Raw genomic sequence first — 25,144 nt, 5'->3', positions numbered from 1 at the left:
CCCTCTGTGCTCCTGTGAGAGTTGATATTGCAAATACTTCAGTCACTTTTCAGTCACTTTTCCTCAACATACTTTCACAGTGAGAAAATCTGGCAGAGGCCTGGTTAAAACTGACAGTCTGAATGTGCCAAACAGACTGTCTGGGAAAAGTTTAGGGCAAACCTGGTCTGGGCTACCGATCAATCTCAGGGTGCACATTAAAAAGTGCTGACAGCGATGGGAGAGAGAGTTCCCGCTTTCATCTCACACTGGACCTTCAACTAACCTTCATGTCACCCTCCTCATCGCTGTGGACCACCTCTCTTTATTAAACTGTGTTACATCCCACGGTGGGATTCGAGGCGCCTCCTGCTTTTGTTACTTATCGCAAGAAACTTTCATCTCACTCTGTTTCTCAGATGAAAAACAATGCATGTCATAGCCTTGAAATGAGGCGTTGTCTCTGTCCGATGTCCCGGGCCCATGTCTTGCTCCATTTTTCACCCTGTCTTAACACTGTTTTTTTGAAAAGCTGTAAAAGAGTGCTGCAAGTGTGCAGTATGCTAGATTTACTTACTCCATTTACTAGATGTATTTCTTTATTTAGCAAAAGTTCTAAAACCTTTTCATTTTTGTCCAATTTTACGCTGATCCACCATTTGGCATTACATTATAAAAATAAAATTATTTTATTTTAATTTTGTTTTGATAGTTTTGTTTGTAACAATGAATTTATTAGCTTAAAATGTAATGCTGCATATTATTTCAGATCACCACCGAGCTTTTACGACCCTTGTCTATTTTTTTTTTTCTTTGCTGAAATAGCAAGAATGAAAATTTTCAAAGGTGATGTAATGCTATTTTATGTTAAAACACCAGTTCAGCACTTTTCAAAAGTTCTATGATTACAGTAACCAATTGCTCATGAACACTTATGTGTACTGGTTAGCATGGGTGCAGAGCAGGTCGCTGGAATGAATGATCCACATGCAGTATGCTGAGTGTGAATGTGGCAACTGTCCGTGGCAGCTCAGGGACTCTCCCAGTAATGCAGTCTTGTGCTGCCCCTTAGGGGCAGAGAGCAGGAGAGAGGGCAGCTCTTCCACGTCCTGGGTTAAGGACCCACCTGCTCTAAAACCTTCGCCCCTGAAATCACTCCAGTTCTGCCAGATCTTTGTTTCGTTTTTCGCATGGCCAGTAAAACCAGCAAGACAGCGTGATTAACTGTCTCTGTGTTTGTTAAATCAGATAGTGATGATGTATCCTCATAAGTATGCACAAATAAGAATCAAAGGACCATTATTTAAACAGATCAGCAATTTTGCAATTTTGCAAGTATAATCAGCATGCTATAAAATATTTACAATGACTAATGTCTTAGCATACATAGTTAAGGAACTCTGACAGTGTTTCACATTTGGCTTGGATTAAAGGTCAGAAAGGACCTCTTGCACAGCGACTACTGCCATCTACAGGCGAGAAAGGCCATTTTATTTGACGAGAATGCTGAACTGAACAGCTGCAAAAAAACCCCATCTTACTATGTTTTAACAAAAGAAAAAATATCAAAATTATTTTAAGATATATTCAGCCGCCCATACTTAATGCTGTTGTTTTATTTCATTGTAGAAAAAAATGAATGTATGCCCAGTCATATTGCTGTGTTTTACAACAAGTTTTTTTGTTCATATCAATGTGCACTCATATGCAATTATTCTATTTTTTCCAAATCAGATGTAGGCTACCCCTGTCGCAAGCAGGGCATTAATGTTGTAATGTTGTGTTGTTTTACAGTAACGCAGAAGGATATTGCCCAAACCTAACCCCCCAGTTTATCATTGGTCCAGATAGGAGGCACATGAAATAAGTCTACCATCCTAAAAAGAAACAAAATAGTGAGTATGTGAACTGATATTCCTGGGTTAGCCCAGTTAACATTGATTTTTTATTTATTTATTTTTTGGTCACATGACATCCCATTGCACTTAACCTTCTGTCCGTTCTGACATTATGGCCACTTTGGCGTGGTTGAGCTTTTCTTCCCTCTCTGAGAAAGCCTCTTTTGCAACTTGTCAAACACACAAAAGGAAGGAAGGAAGGTATTGAGTTGCCTGACCGTCGCTCTGTCTTGTGTTTATTTGCTGTGTCAGGGATTGAGAGATTACGCTGTTTATACGCAGTGAGTCAGGAATCTGGTCAGGTGTCCCCCCAGGCCAAAATGACACTTCAGCGAAGAGAGGCCAGGCTGACTCTCGCATCAAGAATAAAAGTTGTGAGGTACAGCAGTACCCACTGTGAACCAGCTGCCATCAATCAAGACTTTAGAAAAGAAAAGGTTGTCACGTTTCATTTGCAGAACAGGTGAGTCTCTTTCAGAAACAAGGTAGATACTCCGTATGACTCTACTCACTAAACCCAGCTGTAAACTTTCAACAAATTAGGAAGCGTATGATGTGATTTTCCTTAATCAATTTTCTGCTTCTCTATTGTTTATACAGGGGCAATAAACAACTGAGATGAGATCCATTTACACAACTATGTGCTCAGTATTGTTGTTATGCACTGTGCAATAACACCTTTAAAATGCATGCAAACCCATAACAAACCCATGAAGACCTCTGCCCATTGCTTTGTAACTGTGTTCTTCATTATTCAGGTAGAATTCAACACTGAACTGAGCATTTACCCAACCCCACCGTCACTTCATTCTGATTGATTACCAGGAGAAAAAACACCTGATGCTGACAGTGTAAAAATTCAGATCCCTAAAAAGAAAATCACATGACACACATGAGAGAGAGAGAGAAAGAGAGAGATAGAGAGAGCACACATCACTCAGTCGACACTCTCTTTGTCACTGTCTTCTGAAACCAAAACCAAAATAAGGTTGTTCGTCAGCACCAGAAGCTAAATACAGGCTGCTTGTATTGGGGGTCAGGAGTGCGGGGGATTAAATGCGCTGTGGCCCTGTGCCCCTGCACAGCCTCTCTCCTCTCCTCAGGCACCATAAACAGCAGGAGAGCGGAGATGTGCCCAGCCAGACCAGAGGCTCCAGTGTCTCCATGATGGGGATGGATGAGTGTTTTTGCTTGTGGTAAGTATTGGAGATGCTATCGGAAAAGAAAATAGACATCTCCTCTCTCTCTCTCTCTCTCCCTCCCCCCCCTCTCTCTGCATGTGAATACTTGTGTATTTTTTGTGTACTATCTTTCAATTGAAACTTTGAATGACAAAAATATCAATTTTATCAAATGTATGTATCAAATATGAATCATATGTTTAGAAATCTGTAATGCACTCATGCCATGTTTTTCATGGGATACAATAGTGAAAAGTTACAGACACATCTAAATGGGCATGACTTTGTAGCATGAGCTTTCAAACACTCCAACCTAGACAAGCCAAGACAAACACATATGGAAACTGAACCTCTGATATTTAACATCAGTTCATTATGACCAGCAAGCATAATGACTAGATTTGTGCAACAACATTTTGATTAGAGGTACACCTTATTCACAAGAAATATGATGTTATATTTCTCTAAACAGTTCACATCTCAAAACTCTCAAGTCTTCTTTCTTTTTTGTATTTGCATTCTCGATGTTGCATTCCCGTTTCGATGATCACTCAACAATGTACAGACACAGTTGCATACTGCTGTGGCCATATCAGCTGTCCACTCCACGGGGAGTGACACACACAGACGATTAGCAGGGGAGAAGTACTGTGTACAACAAAACACTACACTGTGATGTACTTCAGAGACCTATACAATCCCTTCCTGTGTCTTTGTTGTGGACATGGTGAGGTGCATTATCTTCTGCCCAAGAAGAAGCAGCGTGTCTTTGACAGGTTAATGACCTTACACTTCCCACACCATTCCATACCTGACAATCCAATGACAAGCTCCACCTACTAGCTTCTGATTCAAATGAATTATAGATTAGCCAGAGGTAGACTGATTAAACATTTATCCATTTTTTTCTGTTTTCTTTCTTTGTTTTACTTTTTTTGTTCAGCTAATAGAGGAGCTCTCAAGCAGGAGCTGCGTGGGATTCCCCCTGTCTTATTCAGACATGGCAGAGACAAAGCTCTTATCCATTACTGGTGGCATAAATATTACAAGAGACGAACAAATAATCCAGAAATGCCTAATCATAGCTCTGGCAATTCTAGACGGCGCTCCCAAAGGGCTGACTGGCAGGCTGGCGTTAACAAGGTGGTTGAGGAGACGATGCCGCTGAGGAATACAATTCTATTATTAATGTGCACTAAGCGTTGACCTCACCTGGAGACCATAGAACTGGAAGAGTTCATCAGAGGTTAGAGGAGGGGGAAAAACAACGTCATCACATTTCAGCCGCCAGGTAATATTCACCACTCAGTATATCATAAGAGCTGTTCTGCATGGTGTGAAATGTACCAAGCCTCTCAGCCAGTTTATTATGTATCATTCTAAGAGGCGCATGATTTCAAATGACTTCCCCTTTGAGAACTTTACGGTGTCCCATGTCTGAACTGCCTTGATGTGTTCATATGGAAATACATGTTGAGCTCACAAACCACTGAGGCCTATCTGAGAGGTGTTGAGCTCAAGTTTCAGGCAGTATACTAAAACATTAATAACTTAATCAGACACAGAGATGCGCTGGAATCCCCGGTGGGATATTAACAACTTTTACACATGCAAAACTGATAAACAGTTCTTCATGTGAGAGTGCCTGACTTAATCCTTTACACTGGCACACTCTTCTAATTTAAATTTCAGATAGCTCTCTACTCTTCACCATAGGCCCTATGAAACATTCATCTAACATTGTGATCGACTTTGTGTGTGTCGCAATTAAACCTGCTGCTCTCTCTGTACAATACCACATCAGCCAGGATAGCCATTTCTGTACAGCATGATACTTCGGTCTAAATCTGTCTGTGTCAGTGGACACAAGGCATTTCATTATTACACAAGGTCATGTCATTCTAGCCTTTAGGATTTTCAGTGGTTTGCTTTTGATTCAATGTTAATTCCTTTGGTTGCCAAAAAGACTCAGTCTACCATATTTCATGGCACACCTGGTGGTGTAGAAGAATCACTTTCCCTATCCTGCCTCTCCTTGTCCTTCTCCCCCTGTCAGCCAACAGCTGCAGATATGGGCCAATGATGGTGTGTGTGGTAGTGTGAGCGATAAGACTTCTTCATGGGATATCCATGGAAAGTGTAGGCCTAGTTACTCATTTGTGCTGCTGCAGATGTCCTCCCTATCTGATTACTATGGAATCTAGTGGGAGGGCCTACAGTGGGGTAAAGAGGTGAGAGAAGGCCATCTCCTGGTTCTGCTGCACTAGTGCTACGTTATGCTACTAATGGTATTTTGCTTTGTCTATTTTGCTATGCCTTGTGTTATGCTATTGCAATGTAATACTATTCTCCTCAGTCAATAACATTGCAATATACACATTCACACATTATACATTGTACATAAAAAAATAATGCTTGTATTCACGTAATTCAAAACAACTTCAGTGGGAAATGTATGATAATCAACAGAGGTACCATGTTTAAATGTAGGTTCCATTTTTTTAGCTTTAATCAAATGTTGGGTGATTGATTGGTAAAAGTTAATTTGGGGAAAAAAAATTCTCAGAGACCAAATGTGTAATAGTGTGTAGCCTACTAGGAGACAAAGGTTTTAAAAGCATGTAGGGGTATGATTCTTTCAGAAACTGCTGTCATTGAAAATGCACTGGAATAATTTAATGCTGGGACGACCCCTCAGTGTCCTGTGTCTTATCTGTATTTGAAATATTCATAAGCGGCTCGCCTCCTCGCATCCGGGGTGGGAGGTGCAGGAGTTGGAGCATATCCTAGGATGGGGCTGATGCTTTGATGTGTCCCAGTGCTCTGCTCCTCCTATCGCATCCCGTGCAGCTGACCCGCTTTAAGTCAATCTCTAATTGGCCGGAAGCCTCCCTAAATCTGTAGTCCGTCCCTGATGAATCTGAACGTGTAGGTTCATCTTCATTCAAACAAGCAGTTGATTAGAATACTGAAAATTAGGGAGGGGTGGAAGCAGCCCGTTACAATGCCCCTGAAGCATCTGCGTTGAAAGTGAGGCGCTGGTCTTGACCTGATGTGTATCTCCAGTGTGTATCTCCAGCGCACAGGCTGTGGAGGGAGGGAGACGCTAACTCAGCATTCCCCCCAAACAGCACAAGGCAGCAGTGCAAGTCATTTATGTATCACTGACTTCAAACATAGAGGAAAGAGGTTGATGAGGGTTTGTTTGGTTGAACCAACCAGCAGATACCCCTCTCTCTCTCTCTCTCTCTCTCTCTCTCACACACACACACACACACACACACACACACACACACACACACACACACACTTGACTATTGTTTTTATTTTTCTTTCTTTTTTACACAACATCCCAGTTGCCATCACCAGTATGCTGTGGTTTAGTGGGCCAGGACAGGACAAGATAGAGAATGTGTTATGAAATGATTTTATGGTGCAATATTATTGGTGCTATTTTATACAGGGCAATTTAACACCACTATCTGCTATATGTGACACCAAAAGTCCAAATCTACCTGCCTCTAGCTTGTTCCAAATTGTTAGCATCTGTGCACATGTTGGTGCTGTTTTGTTGCTCTAGTTTGCATGTGCTTAGGTGGGATTAGCACCATGACTCATCCGCTGGAGAGCAGGGAAGCTGGCCGGGGGGGCAGTAATGTCTGCTGCTATTAACTGTGGATTAGTGCTGGGGGCTCACACCCTTTGAAAAGGAGATTCTTCACACTTCCGCTCTTTTGAAAATCAGGAAGCAGTCATGGCAGCTGAAGCAGCCACACACACACACACACACACACACACACACACACACACACACACACAGTCCAGTTTGTCTTCTGTCCACACAGGACAATATATCAGCAATGTTAATTAGGTGACCACAATGTCATTGCAATTACAGTGACACATCGCTCATAATAAGGGGTTTCCCTGCAACAAAGCAAACACACATACACGTTGTACACACACACACACACACACACACACACACACACACACACACACACACACACACACACACACACACTGTTTGCGTTGGGTTAGGCTGAGCACATGGAAGTGCCTCACCTGGGAGAGTGTGGTGAGGGTGCAAATCATCCAGACAGAAATCTCTCAAATAAATAAATAAATACATTTCCCTTGCATGTGTGGACACATATGTCACCCGGCTCTTACAGTACCAGCCCCCTAGTACAATGTGTGGGGGTTAAGCGGGTGAGGGTACAATACCCTCTAGAATGATTGGAACCTCTGCTAGTTGACTAAAAACAGGTATAAAAAAAAAAATTGGTGATTTATTGTAATCTCACAATGGCAACAATGAGGAAAAATCCAACCTTGAAGGGAAGCAAATTTATTTTGAGAAAAAGGAAAATCTCAAAAAGAAATACTTATTTTTAACAAAAACACATGGCTCACAATAATTGGCACCCCTGCTTGTAATACCTTCTTAAGCCTCCATTTGCTAATAAATCAGCTTGTAATATTCTCCTATGACACCCTATAAAGTTGGAGAATACAAAGCAAGGGATTTAAGACCATCTTTACAAAATCTCCCCAGATTGTTCAGATTTCTAGGTCCACACTTGTGCATTCTCCTCTTTGACTCACCCCACTATTTCTCTATGGAGTTTAGATCAGGGGACTGAGATGGCAATGGCCGAAGCTTGATTTGTGTTCAGAAAACCATATTTGTTTCGATCAGGACGTTTGCTTTGGTTCATTGACCTGATGAATGATCCAATCATGACCCACTTTTAGTGTCTTGACAGAGATAGACAGATTTCCTGAAAATGTTCAGGTTTTTCTTGGGGTTCATGATGCACCTTAATTAAGTTCCCAAAGACTTTGGGAATAAAAATAACCCCACAATATCACAGCCCGTCCACCATAATTTTCATTATAGGCATGGGGTTCTTTTCAGTATAGTCATTCTTCTATGTACACCTAAAAACCTAAAGTGTTTCTTGCCAAAGAGCACAATTTTCACAGACCACACTTCCAGACAAAGTCACTGTACCATTCAGTAACTCCTGCCATTTGCAGTTGTGATTAAATAACTGGACAGGCTTTTACCTGGCAAGCCCTCTAAATGATCTATTAGCACTGAGGTCACTATTGAAGATTTTTTGAGGGACTTGGTGACCCCAAGATGATACCTTTTTCTGTAACTCTCCAACAGTGGTTGTTATGGATTTGTTTGCCTACCTTACCATCCTCCAGGGGCACCTAACACCTCACTGCTCCCCGAGTGCCGCTGTTGTTGCAGGCAGCGCACTGCGCCGGGATTAGTGTGTACTTCACTTCACTGTGTGCTGAGTGTGTTTCACTAATTCACGGATTGGAATAAATGAGACCAAATTTCCCTCACGGAATCAAAAGAGTATACTTATACATACCATACTGTGCGTGGGGCCAAGATAACCATGGGTCTTTGTCCAAGCATTTGTCACATTTCCAGTTGATTAGAACCTTTTAATCTGTTCTAAATTTTAAACTGTAAATATATGCATTTTCACAAAGTACCTAGGTTGTGTAGCCATTCCCCGACTTACAAATGTCAACACACATTCTTTTTATTCAAATTTAGTGTATTCTCTTGTCTTTCCAATGTTGAAAAATGACTAGGGGATTTAGCTTCTGAAAGTTCAAAGGCACTCTGATTAACCTAAAGAAGTTGAAATTAGATAGGAAAATGCTTCTGTAAGCTTTTTCTTCGGGTGTCAATAATTGTGAGCAACGTGTTTTTGTTAAAAATAGTTATTTCTTCATAAGATTTTCCTTTTTCTCAAAATAAATTTGCTTCCCTTCAAGGGTGGATTTTCCCTTTTTGTTGTTTTGTGAGATTACAATAAATTGCCAAAAGATTAATTTATATAGCCATTTTAGCCAATAATTCTAGAGGGTACTGTATATCTGAACACAAAAGGGTGACACAGGTCCCCATGGCTTAACTGTAGTTTGGTTATCAAGTTCATCCATTAATTCTTGTTCATGACAAACTGGCACTAATTTGCAAAGATGGGAAGTTCCCATGTAGCCTACTGTGGTCCCTGTGTGTTATACAGTGGTAAAGTTGGTTTTATATTGGACGTTGGCTATTAGACACATTAGCAAAATCCATTTAGCAGTGGCTAAGAGGGTTGAATTTGTGTCAAACCATTTTTGATGTATTTATACAAGACCTGCAAATATCACAAAGCTTCTTTAAAATAAGCTTTGTGTTATATTTCTATTATATTGTAAGGCATGCCCTAATAGTATAAGTATTCATATGTTGTTATGCTTATTACAGTGTCAGTTCTTGTAGAAAATGCTTTGCAAAGTTTCTTTTTCTAGACACAAAATATTCTAAATAAGTTGAGGTACAACAGTCACAGGCAGGCTACACCGGGCACGAAAATGAAGCATTTCATTGGTGGAGTGTAAGCTGCAACACTTAGCTTCCACTAGAATCAATGGACCTGGCTACAGCAGGCATGAGGGCACTGTACACCTTCAAAATAAATTAGATCAATTCTCTAAACTACATTTCTGCTCTGCAAATGTGTTGGCTCAGTTGCACACCCAATGGAGGCCAGCTCACAGCACTTCTTACCCTTGAGACATGGAACCAGTGATAACTGCTCAATACCCAACACACTCATGGTGGGAACAAAGCATAGCTCATCTCAAAGCATAACATACTGTACGATGCAACCCAGCTCAACACTTCTGGTGGGCTTTAAGCATAACTAACATTAACAAACACATCCGAGAACATTTGGCAATACTGATAGCTGCTTGATTAGTGATTGATCACTGATTAGATCAGTGTTATTGAAAAGGCTTGTCCTAACGTGGTAAAGTGGTGGCACCAACATATCCAGTAAAAAGAGAAGTCAGGGTTGTCTAATTTATGAAACCACATTACATTAAAATGACATACACCCAGGGACTGATCATGGCTTGTGCCAAGTGTGTACGTGCACAGGGGCTCTCAGCCAATGGGGGCCCTCGGATTTTAAAAAAAAATTGCCATGAATTTAGGCTAGATTATGCCCGGTGCTTCTGTCTATTAATTTGCGGCACAACTGAATGGTGTTATGGAACCGCGGACCGAAAGAAAAATAAACTAAATGTTTTCCTGATCAATAAATACTTCTTAATTCATAAAATATAGAGGCATAACATTAGGTGGAAGTGGTAGGCTATGAGTGCTCATTCAATGTGTATGCGTGTTTGCGAAAGTGAAACTGACCCACTCGTGGGTAGGTGAATGAAGTGGATTTCATGTTCATGAAAACAGCATAGTAATATGATCAGCACCACCTCTCACAAAATACTATCAACGTCCCTGCTACCGGTCCGTCAGATATGACAACTGTGTCCGTTTAGTGAAAAATGTTGCTGTAGACTGTTTGGACAGCAAAGGGAGATTACAGCCTAATAATAAAAACAGCTGCTGGAATTCATTTCTGTGTGGGCCTGAGTTATAATATATGACATAATGTACTACATTTTCATTGTGTGCAATTGTGCACCAGCCAGCACAGCGACAGCAAAGACAGAAGCGCTGGCTGCACGCGCATGCGCAAATGCGCCCGCGCGCGTCGCGGTCAGGGGGAGGGGGGGGGGCTTTTTGATATTGTGCACAGGGGCCCATATTTGTTTAATCCATCCCTGCATACACTAGTCTAGTGTTCCCACCATTAGTGGGTTAGGTTTTGAGCATGTTCTATTGCATATGTAATGGTTCTGATTACAGTGCTATTAAGGTTTTGCACCTACGTCATAATGTCATGTGACCGTTTGTTTACAACTAGAGTGGTAGGCAAGAATGGTAGGCAAGGCTACAACAGTCGGGTTGCATAGGCTACACATAGTTACAAATAGCTTCAAAATTGAAATTTTAATATCAAATATTGACCGGGATGCCGACCACTTGTGTAGGCCCTAACAGTTGGTTTTACAATAAGAAGCAAAAAGGCGACAAACGACCGTTTAGCCTACCTATCCTCATGGTTGTGGAGGATGATCGTTAGCAGCTGTGAAGTCTTTTATTCTCAAGATAGCCTAATGGTGTAGCCTACTGTCTACGAAGACGTAGGCTAAAATACAACTATCTACAGTCATCCAAAAATGAATTGCCAGAGACAGGCTATGAAGGGAAAAAGTGCAGCATTTTAAACATGGCAAGATTATTTTTACCGAACAGTTTGTTCTAATTTGTCTCGTGAAATTCGTGCTTGTGGACATCAATCACCTATCTCCTGTCCTTCTATTTCAAGTTATCATGTGTGTCATTTGATTATATAATCACAACAAATGCTAATAAATGAAAACAGAATAGGCTTTTGTGCTATAGGCTAACGTTACAGGTCACTTAGGCTAACTCCCGTATGTCAAAATAAACTGATTTGATCCTAATAGTTTAGCGATCACACACAACAAATTAACACAGCAACCTCAAACACCACTGTTGAACCTAGGCTACTGCTTCAGTCATGTAAGAAATAAGCAGTTTATGAATTATCTTTACCCGTTTAATCAAGTCCACATGACCAAAATAACATATTTAAAGGCTGAGCTAGCATAACAGCCTAATATAGGCGATGCTGCAATGGATAACTAATAAAAAGTTTCACACAATTAATGAACTTTATCACTCACATTCTGAGTTTTTCTGGGTGGTTATATATCCATGCAGATCGTCTTGGAATAAGCCATCGCTGTTATATGATATAATATGTTACAGGATTCATGACTAACGCCATTAATGTTATGATGCTGACTGACGCTGGCTATAACAGTAGCTTCTAGGCTACCGTTTTAAAGTCTGCTGAGTCTACTGCCTACCAAAACCTGTCGCTGTTCAGTTGAAGTTAAATGATCAAATATTGTTTGATTTTGTGTCAGCTTTCAGAAGGAAGACATGTTCCTTTCTGGTCAAATTTCGCAGCTTCTAAGAAAGGCTATCGTCTTCGTGTAAACCGAGTTTTGAACAGAGAAAAAAAGTTAGGCTACCATTAGGCTACATGCAGGTTCTCCGATACAGATCAATGCACCAAATCAGGGCGATTTTAGCGAAACAACGTTCCTGTGACAGGCTATCAAATATTGAACAATGGGATAACGTTTCATCATCACCTTTATTGATGCCTGAAATGTTGACATTGCTGAAATACAGAGATGTAGCCAACTGAGAGGCAGCTGCAGACAACGATGTTCAATGGGTTCAACTTGTCCTTTGCCTACCAGCTGGATGTAAACAAAGCTATAGAACCTAGAATACCTCACATGAAAAACGTTAATAACTTATTCAGAATGTTACATCTCAAGAATCAGTGACTAGCATTGAGACCTCAGTATTGCAACATAATGAATGCCTTCTCTCATACCTCATCCTTAAACTCATACCTCAACCTGTATAATACAATGACAATGAAGTGACTTGTATATTTCATGAAAACTTAATTCAAACTATTTCTTTGGAATTAGTTGCTCAAAATGTATCAGCATGGATCAATGGATCAGCATGGATCAATTTGTAAACCGAAAAAGAAATGCTGCATTATTTTCATTTCATTACATTTCATTATGTGTGCAACCAATGTCCACATTACAATTAAGTATAAATCCAATGGGTTATTCTTTTCAGTGATCACTTGCCTTCCTCATTCAGAAGAATGTGCTTCACATTCAGGTTACATGATTCTGTTGGATAAATTCATTGACGTAGGGAAATATGTCTAGTTAGTTCATTAACACCACAACAGCTCCTCCATTAACACCACCTGCATCTGAAGAGGGTTAGTTCAAATCCCAATGTACAATATATCTATAGGCCTACTGTAGGTATTGTGGAGTGTATGGTGGTATTAAGTAGTCTGACCACCATGTCATGTTTGAAATTCCACTTTTTTGAAGTACTGGTTAAGCATAACTATTTCAGAATCTGAAGCAATTTTGCAGCATTTTTCTTCGTTGGTCTGTTTTGCACTAGTGTATACTGCCCTCTACAGAACTGTTGGGCCAAGTACACTTTAGACTAGACATTCCCCTTTCATCTTTGATAATTACACAAATATGTGTATTAAAGCAAATATTATTTTAAGTTGTATTTTATTGTTTATTATTTATAGTGCTGATCGAACTAAAGCAGATTAATTCAACGATTAAACCACTAATACTATCAAATGCTAAATCATTTCTAAAGACATCTTATCTCAGGTAAACTTCAATCTTTCAACCCTTCAAAGCATTAAATAATTGCCACCCAATCTCTGGCAGTCTCACAGAATCATGGCCGTAATCATGCGTGGCTGTTAAATGGTCTCACTGAGGGTGAACACAAAAGCTGCATTATGCGGACAGCAGAGGTCAGCAGTGGGTGGCTGGACTGAACAGGGCCGTCTCTCTCACAAGGCCTCCAGCTTATTTACCTTATGGGGACCGTGGGGAGCTACCACTGCAAACAAAGAGTAAACACCTCCAGAGCCTACCTCCAGCTACACTGGGCTCTGTCAGCTCTGAGTAGCCCGCCATTCAACACTCACATGCCCACATGTATATGTACACGTACACACACACACACACACACACACACACACACACACACACACAGAAGGAGATAGAAGAGGAAACAGGTAACCAGTAAATCGATTATCCAACTAGAAAATCCTGACCAAATTCCTGACCAAAAATTTCCCAAGGCTGTCCAAGCACTGTATATATATATATATATATATATGAAGGGTTCAGATGCAAAAGCCTCTAAATGCCACCTATGTCAAGAATGAGATAAAGATGGTGAGGGGATGCTCTCCACACATAGTATACGCTAATCAAATAATTTAACTTCTAAACCCACTAAATAGTAATAGTTCTAAACCCACTCTCTTCCTGGTCTGAAATATCGATTTATAGGCAAAAACCTGTAGGAGCCTGAATTTAAATGATCATTTAAAAGAAAAGTGGTCAGACGGATTTAGAGGGTTTTGCATCTGAACTCTTCATATATATATATATATATATATATATATATATATATATATATATATATGGGGGGGGGGGTTTTGATACATTGTAAAAAAAATAGGTAAGATATTTCTAATTCTTCAAATATTTCCTATGCTTTTACATGGGTTGGTATGAGTACAAGCAGAATTTAGAATATTGATGTTGAAGAATGTTGGCTGATGTTTGGCTGAAGCTGCGGGCCTCCCAAGCTGGACATAGAGAAGCTAGTGTGTTAGGCAGCGTGAGGTGGGCATGAAAAGCTTCTTTGGCTGTAGCTAGACTGGTGTGTATGTGTGTATGTGTGTGTGTGTGTGTGGGGGGGGGGGGGGTAGTGCTTGAATGTGTCTACATGAACATGTATAAGAGCATATAGAGCATGTATGCATCTTTGTGTGTGTGTGTGTGTGTGTGAGAGAGAGAGAGTGAGTGTGTATGTGTGCGCGTGTGTGCGTGTGTGTCTGTCGGCGTGGCAACTGAGTAGGGTGCGGCACATCCTGACAGGACACGGCAGGGAGACGAGGGGGCTTGTTTCCTGTTGCCTCTTACAATGCTGCCTTATATGGGCTTTGGTAATCTTAGCCCTCATGCCACAGAATAACTATTAAAAACACTGGAAACTTAAATAAGACCAATGAAGCTGTTTGATTCAGCTCTCCCTCACAGCAGCATGACCCTACTGCACAGCCTGGCTACTGTCCTCATGGATGATGGCAAACATATTAGTGGAGCGGTTAAGCTCATATAATGAGAAGTATTGTGCATTTTATGACTAAAGCATGACATTTTGTTCAGTGTTTCTACACACCTTGAAGTTTATTTTCAGACGTGGAGCCACTTCAGATCTGACCTCTGGGGCTAGATATTTGCTGTATAATATACACATCTTTTAGGAGTAAAATATTTGTACAAGTCATTCCAGAATTCTACTGTGAAGATCTACAACTTACAATAACTGCCATTCAAACTGGTTGCTTGAGTTCATTATGACAGTTTCAAATGGAACCTTTAACTGGCAACATTCTAATCACATACAAATGTGGTTTCTTTTTTCACCTTTAGGCCTATAGTTTGGCAAACTAAATGAAGTGATTTTTCTGATCAATAACTATATAAAAAAAACTATTTGTAAGTTAGAATAGCAAATAATAATTAATAAATAAAAAAAAATGCAAGGTTGCCTATAGTAAGACATAGTAGTAATAGCACATGAGGCAGTACAATTGCACATTTTATTAAGGTATTAAGCACTGTTGGGAAATTTGCATATAAAGTTATAACAGATGTATAGATCTAGGCAAGATGTATAACCAGACTTAAGGGCTCATGCACAGGTGAGAGATTGGGGCTGGGTTATGGGTATGGTATTTAGCAGACGCTTTTGTCCAAAGCCACATACACATAACAACAATACAAAGTAACAGTAAACAATTTAAGACTACATTAAGGAGAATAGCAATAATAAACAACAATGTCAATTCAATCAATAGCCTAATGAAAATAAATAAAATACTATAATATACAAACCATAACCCATAAGAAAGGTTTAATAAACTAAGTGCATGTTGAACAGATATGCCTTTAGACCCCTCTTGAAAGACCCAAAACCATCATTTGAACGGAGAGCACTCATTCCACCAACGAGGAACAACTGAGGAAAAGAGTCTTGAATTTGACCTTGCGATTATGGCTGGTCGACACAACAGACGCTCATCAGAAGACCGCATACTGTAAAAAATAATATGTCCTTTTAACTTAAAAAGTTTTGTTACCCTGCTGCCTTACGTTTTTGAGTTAATTTGACAATAACATTTATTTTAAATGAACTTTCCTTACTTAGTCAAGTCAACAAAAGTTTACATAAACTCTGTCAAAAAAAAAGGTATGTGAGTTAACTTGATTAATTTACATGTTGTTTTAAAATATGATCGTTAGTTGAAATAAATGTGTTGACTTGAACCAATTACTGGAAGTTTGTTCCCAGAATGCCACAGCCCCAGTCTTAAAGAGATCACATTTAATCTTAAAATAAAATACATAACTAGAGACAGTGACACTAAAGGCTATACTGCTGTTATGTTGTTGTGTCATTATTTGTTGGTGCCACAAACCATCAAGTAGATGACCACCCACAACAGCTTAATCCTGTGCATAGGGCATAAATTGTGCTAGAGTCATGAACAGTTGTACATAAACTTGCAGTGTGCAGTGTTGACATCATGAATATAAACTTTCTTTTTACAACTATCAATCCTGTTGCTATAGCTTTCATATCCATTATATGCATAGAAAACATATAAGGTCCAAGAATCACCACCATATAAGGTGAAGATCAAATCCATCCCAGGAGGAAGTACACAGTCACATAATGTAAGTAAGCATTGAGTGCCCAACTTCGTGACACCTCCAAGTGGGCAGGTCAAAGCTAATTGAGAAAGTAATCAATTCTGCATTGAACCCAGAAAGGAGATACTGTATGTCTACTCTCTAAAACATTCTATATATTTTAATAATGGTCTTCTCCTTAATGGTAATCCTGACAATACTATGGAACTCTTATGGGCGGTTAGGGATAGAATATCTTGATCATTGAATTAAGATAGCAGGGAGCAGATCCAGTCAGTGTCCTATAGCCAAAGTATGGGTGAAGGATGAGACAGAATGGCAGTCACTCTAGACCACTCTTCCAGAGGCCTCCCATGGCTGTTATGAACTGATCCATTGTGGCTGCAAAAAAGGGTGTACTATGCGTTGCAGGTGTAAAAAGGCTGCCCTCAAGTGCACTGATCTTTGCTCTTGCTCAGGTGCTGTTAGCCTGGACACAGCCAATAGAGACATGACATTAAAAAAGGAAAACATTGTTGAGACAAATACTTGTGTATTTTTTTGAAAGGGGTTCCTTATTAAATTGCTCTTTATCATATTATTTACTATCTACCATTCCACTATGTATCTATCTATCTATAGGCATAGCAGTAATAGGCCTAAAGGTGAAAAAATAAATCAGATTTGTATGTGATTAGAATGTTGCCATGAAGGTTCCATTTGATACTGTCATAATGAACTCAAGCAACCAGTTTGAATGGCAGTTAATGTAAGTTCTAGATCTTCACAGTAGAAGTTCTGGAATAACTCTCAATGTATCCACTATTTCAAAAATCAATTATAACAGTTGCTACATTAATCACTTAAAGACTGACATGATATTGATGTGAGTTTCAATACAAATATGATGAAACCTGTAAAAGTTGATGAATGAATTAGTGCATGTACAAAGGCAGTGAATAAAGGTCAGTCAAAGCTTAGGCTGAAATATAAAATTAGCAAATGCCCACGGAAGCAATGGTGAATGAAATTCACAACAGTAACACAACAACTTCACATTTTTGTGTTTGTGTACATAACATGTTGTTATTCATTTTTAAGGAGATATATCGAGAGGTATTCTTGATTTCTTAATTTTTACAAGATATCGATAATCTTGTGTTCCCTGCATCTAAAGCACCACAAGACATCAAAATTACCAGAAATATGTCGCAGTATCAGACTAGTTATTTTAGCAATTAATAAGAGAGTTGGCATGCTATTAAAGCTATTCCATATTGAGGATATAATCTGTCATGTACATTAAGACAAAGGCATTCATCATAATGATGTAACCATTCCACAGAGATATTTTTACCTTATTGTAAGCTATGCATTTATAGGTCTCTAGCTTGTGTCACGTCCACACATTTATTTTGTATGTGAGCATGTGAAGAAAAATGTGTCCCGTTATTCCCACGAGATACCCAGGCTACTCACTTAGTAGATTTTTTGCAATGCCTTTTTCTGCAAATAAATGAACAGAGGACATGGATCGATGACAAGGCTGGCTAAAGTAATTCAGAGTAAGTGGTGAACCTCCTGAAGCCCAATGACTCCATTCTCCCGACACAGCCATAGGCCTCTTCTATAAAGGGGGTCTACCACCTTGAGTTTACTAAGTCAGGCTTGTCACTAATCTATGGTCCTGGAATACCCCCTAGTAACACATTGGATAACTCATTCTATGTTGTTTTGAACAGAGACATGATTTTTTCCTGTATTTAATTTAATTATTGTTCTAATATAAATCTACGGTAACAGCAGTATGTTTCCAGTCATTTAAATGTATTAAATATATTGTAGCTACCCAATGAAATATAAATATGTCAATTTCTCAATAATCTCTCTTTCAAGAAAAGTTTGATACTTAAAATATTTTAAAATCCATTTTGCTCCTCTAATGTAAACCATAAATAACAAAGGATAAAAATGCAATGTCCATGTGCAAGCCTACATCCAACATCTGCACACATACACACACAAACACACACACACACACACACACACACACACACAGAGAAAAATAACCATCACTAAGTTATATTAAATTCCCTTTCTTCAAGCAAACTGACTGATTTGTTAAGAAGAGTCTGCTCACTATTCACAAACTTGTAGCCAAACAGTTGCATGGTGGGCCCACACACTTGCTGAACCACTTGGGCTAATTTGAAAGGAATGCTGAACCTCCATTTCTCCACCTGCTCAGAGGAGTTCTTCTGGGTGGAGTAAACACCACTGGCCTCCTCTGTTGCATGTGTGTTTCTAAGGATCCACTCTTTGGCCTGCACTGTGAATGGGATTCCAGTGAACTCATACATTTCTGCTGCTTTCTGCATTGGGTAGCGGGCGATGTCCTCGTAGCGCACTAGCATGTAGCGCCTCTGCAGCCACTTGGGCCTCGACAAGCCCAGCTCAGCCGACATTTTGATCTGGTTGCAGTTTCCCTGCAAGCGCTTCACCTCCTCGTCCTCGATGGGCACTTCTCCATTCACTGCCCAGGTCTTCCAGTTCTGGTACTTTGAGGAGAAGGCCACCATGCGGGAGGCCAGGATGGCCCTGGGGTCTCGAACCAGCTGGATGAACTTCACGTCCAGCCGCGGGTCCTCAGCCAGAGGCCTCAGGGTGTCCAGCTGCCGTACGCGCACCGTCTTAATGGCCAGGTGCTGCTTGGCCTGGCAGGCCAGCGAGGCCAGCGTGAGGTTTAGGGGGCCGCAGCGGCGGCTCCTGCAGCGATACCTCTCGAACACCTCCTTGACCACCGGCGAGCACACCTCCTCCTCGCACAGCGCCGTGCTGGACTCGCGCCGGAACAGGGCCGGGGTCACATGCTCCTCGGGCGGCGGGCTGATGAAGCGCTCCAGCATGCTGAAGTCGCACGAGAACAGCTGCCGGAGAACGTCCCTGTAGGCCCACGAAGCGGCCGAGGAGTTGATGACCCCGGTGTCAAGGGTCAGCTTCCTCTCCACATGCCACAGCGGCTCAAACAGGTAGAACATGTTGGCTCCCTGCTGGTTGAAGAGCTCGCCCACAAACGATGAGCCGGTCCTGGTGGTGGCCAGCAGCAGGATGTGCTTCCGACCCCCCTCGACCTCCACACTGGCCTCTGTGCTGTTCGGTACCCCTATGTCTGGCAGACTGGACACTGCAGGATACTGCTGGGTGATGGGAGAGACAGAGCCATTGTCCTCCAGGACAATAGGAGCAGACACTGTGAACTCTGCCATGGTCTGCGGGGTTTGCAGCATCTGTCTGAGTGTCAGCTTATCTGAAACCCTGACAGGAAGCCAACAAGGGGGATTACAATTACACAGGATTATAAACTGAGCTGCATTTTTCATTCTAATTATGGTAAACATAAGAAATGTGCTGCACTAACCTTGATATAATGTTGTTTTCTTTTTCAATGATGACCAGCACCACAATGCAAATGATGAGGATTGCATATTTGTTCCTCATCCTTGAATGTGGTGTCTACTGAGATTGTGTGGCAGTATGCTCATTTACCAATTATCAGGATTAGTCTTATATGAGTTCATAGTTTTTCAAGGCATGACCATACCCTCTGGAATAGAAAAAAAAAGATTATATACAAAACAGTTCAATACCATATGAAATTAACTGTGTGGCACAATTACTGTTAATTATGAAATGAAATTGTGTGGCATATATATATATATAATATATATATATACATATTAGGGCTCTAAGGGCTATCAATATAGTGCGTTAATTTCGATTAATTAATGTAGATTAACCACATTTCGTAGTGATTTGACTCTGAGTGCAGTTTGGCTACAGCAACAGAAAAACAGACGATAAAGCATTGCTTGGTCCAGTGAATGAAACATTTAGCCTACGTTTAAAAAAACGCCCAGACTACTCCTGTTAACAGGAGCGTGATTCTCTACCATTTCTGCAGTAAGTGATTTCCATTGCCTAGGCTACCACAGAGTGCGTCAAGTCTGAAGTCACCTTACATGTAATTCGCCTTATTCACCCGGCGGCCAGAACGAGGCTACAGGGTACACTTGCCATCACACATCAGTCCAGCAGATGGTGCTAATGCACTCTGTTTGCAAAAAAAGCTCACAGAAAAAGAAGAAGCTTCGCTGGCCTGCCAGAGTAACTGTTACTACTCGATGTGAGTCGCTACCGGATGTGAGTCGTGCATGCGTCACTTTGCGACTACAAGTGTTGCTGTTAGCCACAGAATAATGACATAGGTACATTTGCCTATATAGCAGTAATTTATTATTTATTGTAAGGCATCACATTTTCACGGCATGCTCTCTGATGTCAGTTCTAGATTAGAGGCTGAAGTAGACTACAAGAACCTGCTAACGAGAGACTTCTGTAATGTCAATAAAAATGGACCTACTGTACATAATGAAGTTTGTTCACTGCTGGCTAACGTTCAAACAAAACAAAGGCTGTCACTTGAATGGCGTTTTGAGTTAACGTTAGCAATCAAACAATCATAGATAGCTAATAAGATTATGAAACAGAAAAGCTTATTTTATGGATTTCATAAATTTCAGTATGAAACAGACATGCCCACCTTACTTGCAGTCGGATCCCTTGGCATTATGCCGTACACCTTTAAAGAAACCGTATGTAAGATTGTGGCCAAAACTGGTACTGCAATGACTTTCAAATTACTGTAGAGCGGTGTATCCCCTCCCCCTCCCCCCTGACTGGCAGAGCTGGCAACCTGGATGCCGAAACACTACTGATAGGTGGAGGGTGGCGCATCAGGCCAAAACACAACATGACAACATCAACATCAGCTGAGGGCTGCAACTTCACTTTTTAAATGACAATATCCTGGCCGGACTACTGTTGTCAGTGATATAAGTATTTGAAATGAACATGATTTCTTAATGACTAGTGACATATCAGGGCCGTTTTATGATTAATTGAAATACATTTCTTACATACGGTTCCTTTAAATCTGAGCATGCGCGACTCACATGCGGTAGTAACTCACATCGGGTAGTGACAGTAACCTTCTTCTTATTCTTATTCTTCTAAGTGAGTGAATCTTCAGAAGATTCAATTCCATTTTCAATCTTTTTTTAATTACATTACTAATGTATTTCTTATGTTGTTTACTTATTTGCCTTGTTTGAGTTCTCCCTCATCCCACCCACTCCCGCATAGAGCTTTCAAACATGTCCCACGCTGCACTCTTTTGCAGCGCCACCCACAGGTCTCACGGGTCTCTCATGAGATCATGATGTCATTTCAATCGATTTCCAACTTAAAACCAAGATCGTGACACCCCTAATGACTAGGCGAAGAGTTTTAAGGTGGGGAGACTAAATCATTTTTTGGTGTCTTGCAGTGTACCTATGCTGCTTTTTTTTGTCTTGTTTTTCCTACTGTTTAGTTTCATCTTTTTCTACTCAACTATTTGAACAGCTCTATTTCTTTTCCTGAACTGCCACCTACTGGACAGATAAGGCAACAACATAGTAATTATGTGAATAAAAATCTATAACATGTTTGAATGGCCAAAAAAGGACAAATCATGGGGGTATACCACATATTACCTTGGTGTTAGGGTACTGCACATGATGTGAGTGGAAACTTCAGTCATTTGTATTTATCATGCTAAATAATCTGACACCAGGCACTACGCTGACGCCTGCTGCAAAGGAAGAGAGACGTTGAACTTTAAAGTCTATAATGTTGGTTTGGCTCTTCCTTGATTTACTCATCTGCCAAAATATTTTTTAAAAATATGTTCATAACAAAGATGGATGCATGCGATTTAATTTAGAGTAGGTACAGTAATTATTGAGATTATTTTTATTCGCTTGACAGCCCTCTAATATATCATAATATAATTGAATCATTCCACATAAGGCATGATGGGAGTACTCCTCACAACACAGCCCCTAAACAGCCATGCAACACTCAGCATAGGTGTGCAAAAGAAAGCCTTGTTGTATGCATGGATAATCATGTTTGGACATGCATGACACAAATGCTTTATTTGACTAGATTCTACAGCAAACCAGAGCACACAGTTAATATGTAGCGACTGGGCCAAACTCCTTGACAATGAGTGGAAATGTTAAACCAATGTTACGAACATTGTTAAAAACAATGCTTAAGACAAATTAAGCTTTTGCATGATTTTTTCTTTGCTTTGTTTTCTTTTCATTTAGAGTAGGCTTTTTATGTGTGCACAGTAGACCTTCCCTTTACAGACCCCCTAAATCCTAGAGGGTTGGTTTTATATTTCAGACTCCAGGAATGGCTGACTAGGACTAGTGACTCTCACTGGCTGTTTTGTGAGCAGCATGTTTGTGTTTGGAATGCCTCTGTTGGGGGGATGGGCAGTGGCCTTTTCCCTTAACTTGCCCATCACGTTAATTATACTAACTTCCAACCAATCTTCCACTTATCTTGTGAATTTCATACTGCATTGTGCTCAGCTCAAACACTGAAATGGATTTATAGGCAATTATAAAAAAACATCTTCACCGTTCTCAGTTTGCTCTTGGGTTACAATGAGCCTGAAAATTAGGCTAGGTAAATTAGAAGGGTAACTTGGGTTACAATGAGCCTGTAGGCTCTTCCATCCCTATACCTCCTTCATCCAAGTCTAGTAGATGTCAAAAATAAAAATAGTAGAATGATTATAGTAATAGTAAAGTGTTAAAAAACTAGGTCCATTCAACACACTGAAAATAAAACTGTTTTTAGACTTGTCTTGAACTGTTTCTTTTTGAGTCAACCCTCTCCACAGCAGACATCACAATAGCCTAATGCTTCTTCATTGACTTGGCATAAGTCCTTTGGCGGTCACTCATACAGCCCCTTGACTGTAGTGAGAGGATGGTCACTCTGTGTGAACAACTAGCACTTTCACTACAGGCTAAATGAGGACACTGAGGTTAACTGATGTACTGTAAATACAGCATAACTGTGATTTCAGGCAACCCATGTCATACACTCAGAAACAATACACTGTTGTGTTTTACCATAGCTTATAGGTCATTTTATTATCAAATGTATGCTTTAGAAATGTAATAACAATGTAACCTCACAAACTAAATATATGAAATATATAATATATTGTATGAAACATTTCCATCACTTAGTCCTGTCAAGAAGTAAATAATCAGCACAAATCATACCACTTAGAGGGGTACATTTTTCAAAGTGCAGAAAAATTAATGTGTGCACTGTAAGTAAATATAAACCAATTATATAGGCTTATCTGGCTAGAGCCATCAACTTGTCATAGGACCTGGAGCTGAGATTTTTACATATTTAAAAATCACTGGAGCATTTGACAAATCTGATGATCTGCCGAAGCAGAAACAGACATAACACTGTTTATCATCCCTGTACAAATTACATTAATGGCTGCTTTCAAATCCTTGAAATACAAATGGCTGTGTGTGAAGAGGAGATGTGGAAAAGACAGATGCTTAAATTACCTGTTTATTCTCTCAAGTTTCCAGCTCAGTGACTGAGCTTATGTCAGATTTTTTTTCCAGATTTTTTTTTGTCACTGTGAGCATCTTAAGTTAGAAAGGTTGCGAAAACGAAATATATTGCAGTTAAACAAGAAGACAGTTTAGGTAGGCTACTGTACTTCAATTTCTTTCAACAGAGACACGCTCATCACATTGAAAGCTGTGTCCGATCTGGAAACTCACACCATGCCGTGTTCTTAAACATCACACCACTGTTGGTCACCACAGGAGGGGTGTCTGTTTACATTATGGACACTTTTGTGTTGAGGATTTTGTGTTGTTCCATTATGGCTTGTGGCCCCCCTTGACATATGCCCCCAGAGTGATACATGCACTCCTCAGAGATATATGCCAAATCACCAGTGACAGCTGCTGGTGGTGAGCTGGTGGCTGACACAGGAAAATGGGTTTTGGGGAGGGGTGGAGGGTGGAGCATGACAGGGCTTATCAACTACTATCATAATTACGCCAACCACAAAGTGATGTGGCACCATCTGCTTATTCGCTTGTAGAAAACATACCACCCATTAACACATAACCTTAACCTTAGGCAATACATTTTCACTTTCACTAGGTATACTTTCACTGAGCCACAAAAGTATTTTTGTCTGATGAAATAGCATAATTTGTAATGATATTTCTTTCATATTTTAGCCTGAGTGAAAAATAAATATGAAATACTACTGTGGACTAATGTATCATTAAGCTAAATCCTATTCATTAAAATTCCTCTGTCTTTCCTCTAAATTAATTGCTTCTAGTTTTGTGGCTAAATGATTTGGCAGAATAAACAATTCTCATTCTCTTCGGTTAATTGTTTAAGCCACTCAACACCGCATACAAATATTACCTTTATTAGTGTCTCCATAAATCCCTGCGCCGTAGCTCGTGAATGGGCAAGAAGTGCGCCTTGCAGCATCCCACATGGTCCAGGACACACTGTTCCTTTGTATCCTCAAAAGTTAGGCTGCTGACTCTCAGTCCGTCGAACAAGTGAAATGTCTCATGCAAAGAACATGTCAATGAAAACGGAGATAGGCAGCTGTCATTGTAGCTGGATGATTTTACCTCCACCGTATTTTGAAGAGAATAGCGGTCTTAAAGTTTTAAAAAGTCACTCCCATCACAGTGAATCTAGGCTATAATACAATAAATAACAAAAACAGTTAACATTGTTTCAATAACTGATAAATAAGTGAATGATAAATGAACACGCTGAAAGAATGATGTC

General features: G+C 40.2%; 1 protein-coding gene across 1 annotated transcript; it reads right to left on the bottom strand.

The window, feature by feature from the left end:
* Nucleotides 1-18,229: 18,229 nt before the first annotated feature.
* Nucleotides 18,230-24,844, bottom strand: chst3a (carbohydrate (chondroitin 6) sulfotransferase 3a). Its single transcript, XM_048270041.1, has 3 exons — nucleotides 24,764-24,844; nucleotides 19,797-19,982; nucleotides 18,230-19,693 (listed from the first exon to the last, which is right to left on the bottom strand). Exons 2-3 carry the CDS (start codon nucleotides 19,874-19,876, stop codon nucleotides 18,454-18,456), a joined length of 1,320 nt encoding a protein of 439 aa, XP_048125998.1. The 5' UTR covers nucleotides 19,877-19,982; nucleotides 24,764-24,844; the 3' UTR covers nucleotides 18,230-18,453.
* Between the last annotated feature and the right edge of the window lie 300 nt (nucleotides 24,845-25,144).

This window comes from Alosa alosa, chromosome 18, assembly GCF_017589495.1.
Source record: "Alosa alosa isolate M-15738 ecotype Scorff River chromosome 18, AALO_Geno_1.1, whole genome shotgun sequence".
Taxonomy (NCBI): Eukaryota; Metazoa; Chordata; class Actinopteri; order Clupeiformes; family Clupeidae; genus Alosa; species Alosa alosa.
This window is presented reverse-complemented; position numbering and strand designations above follow the sequence as displayed.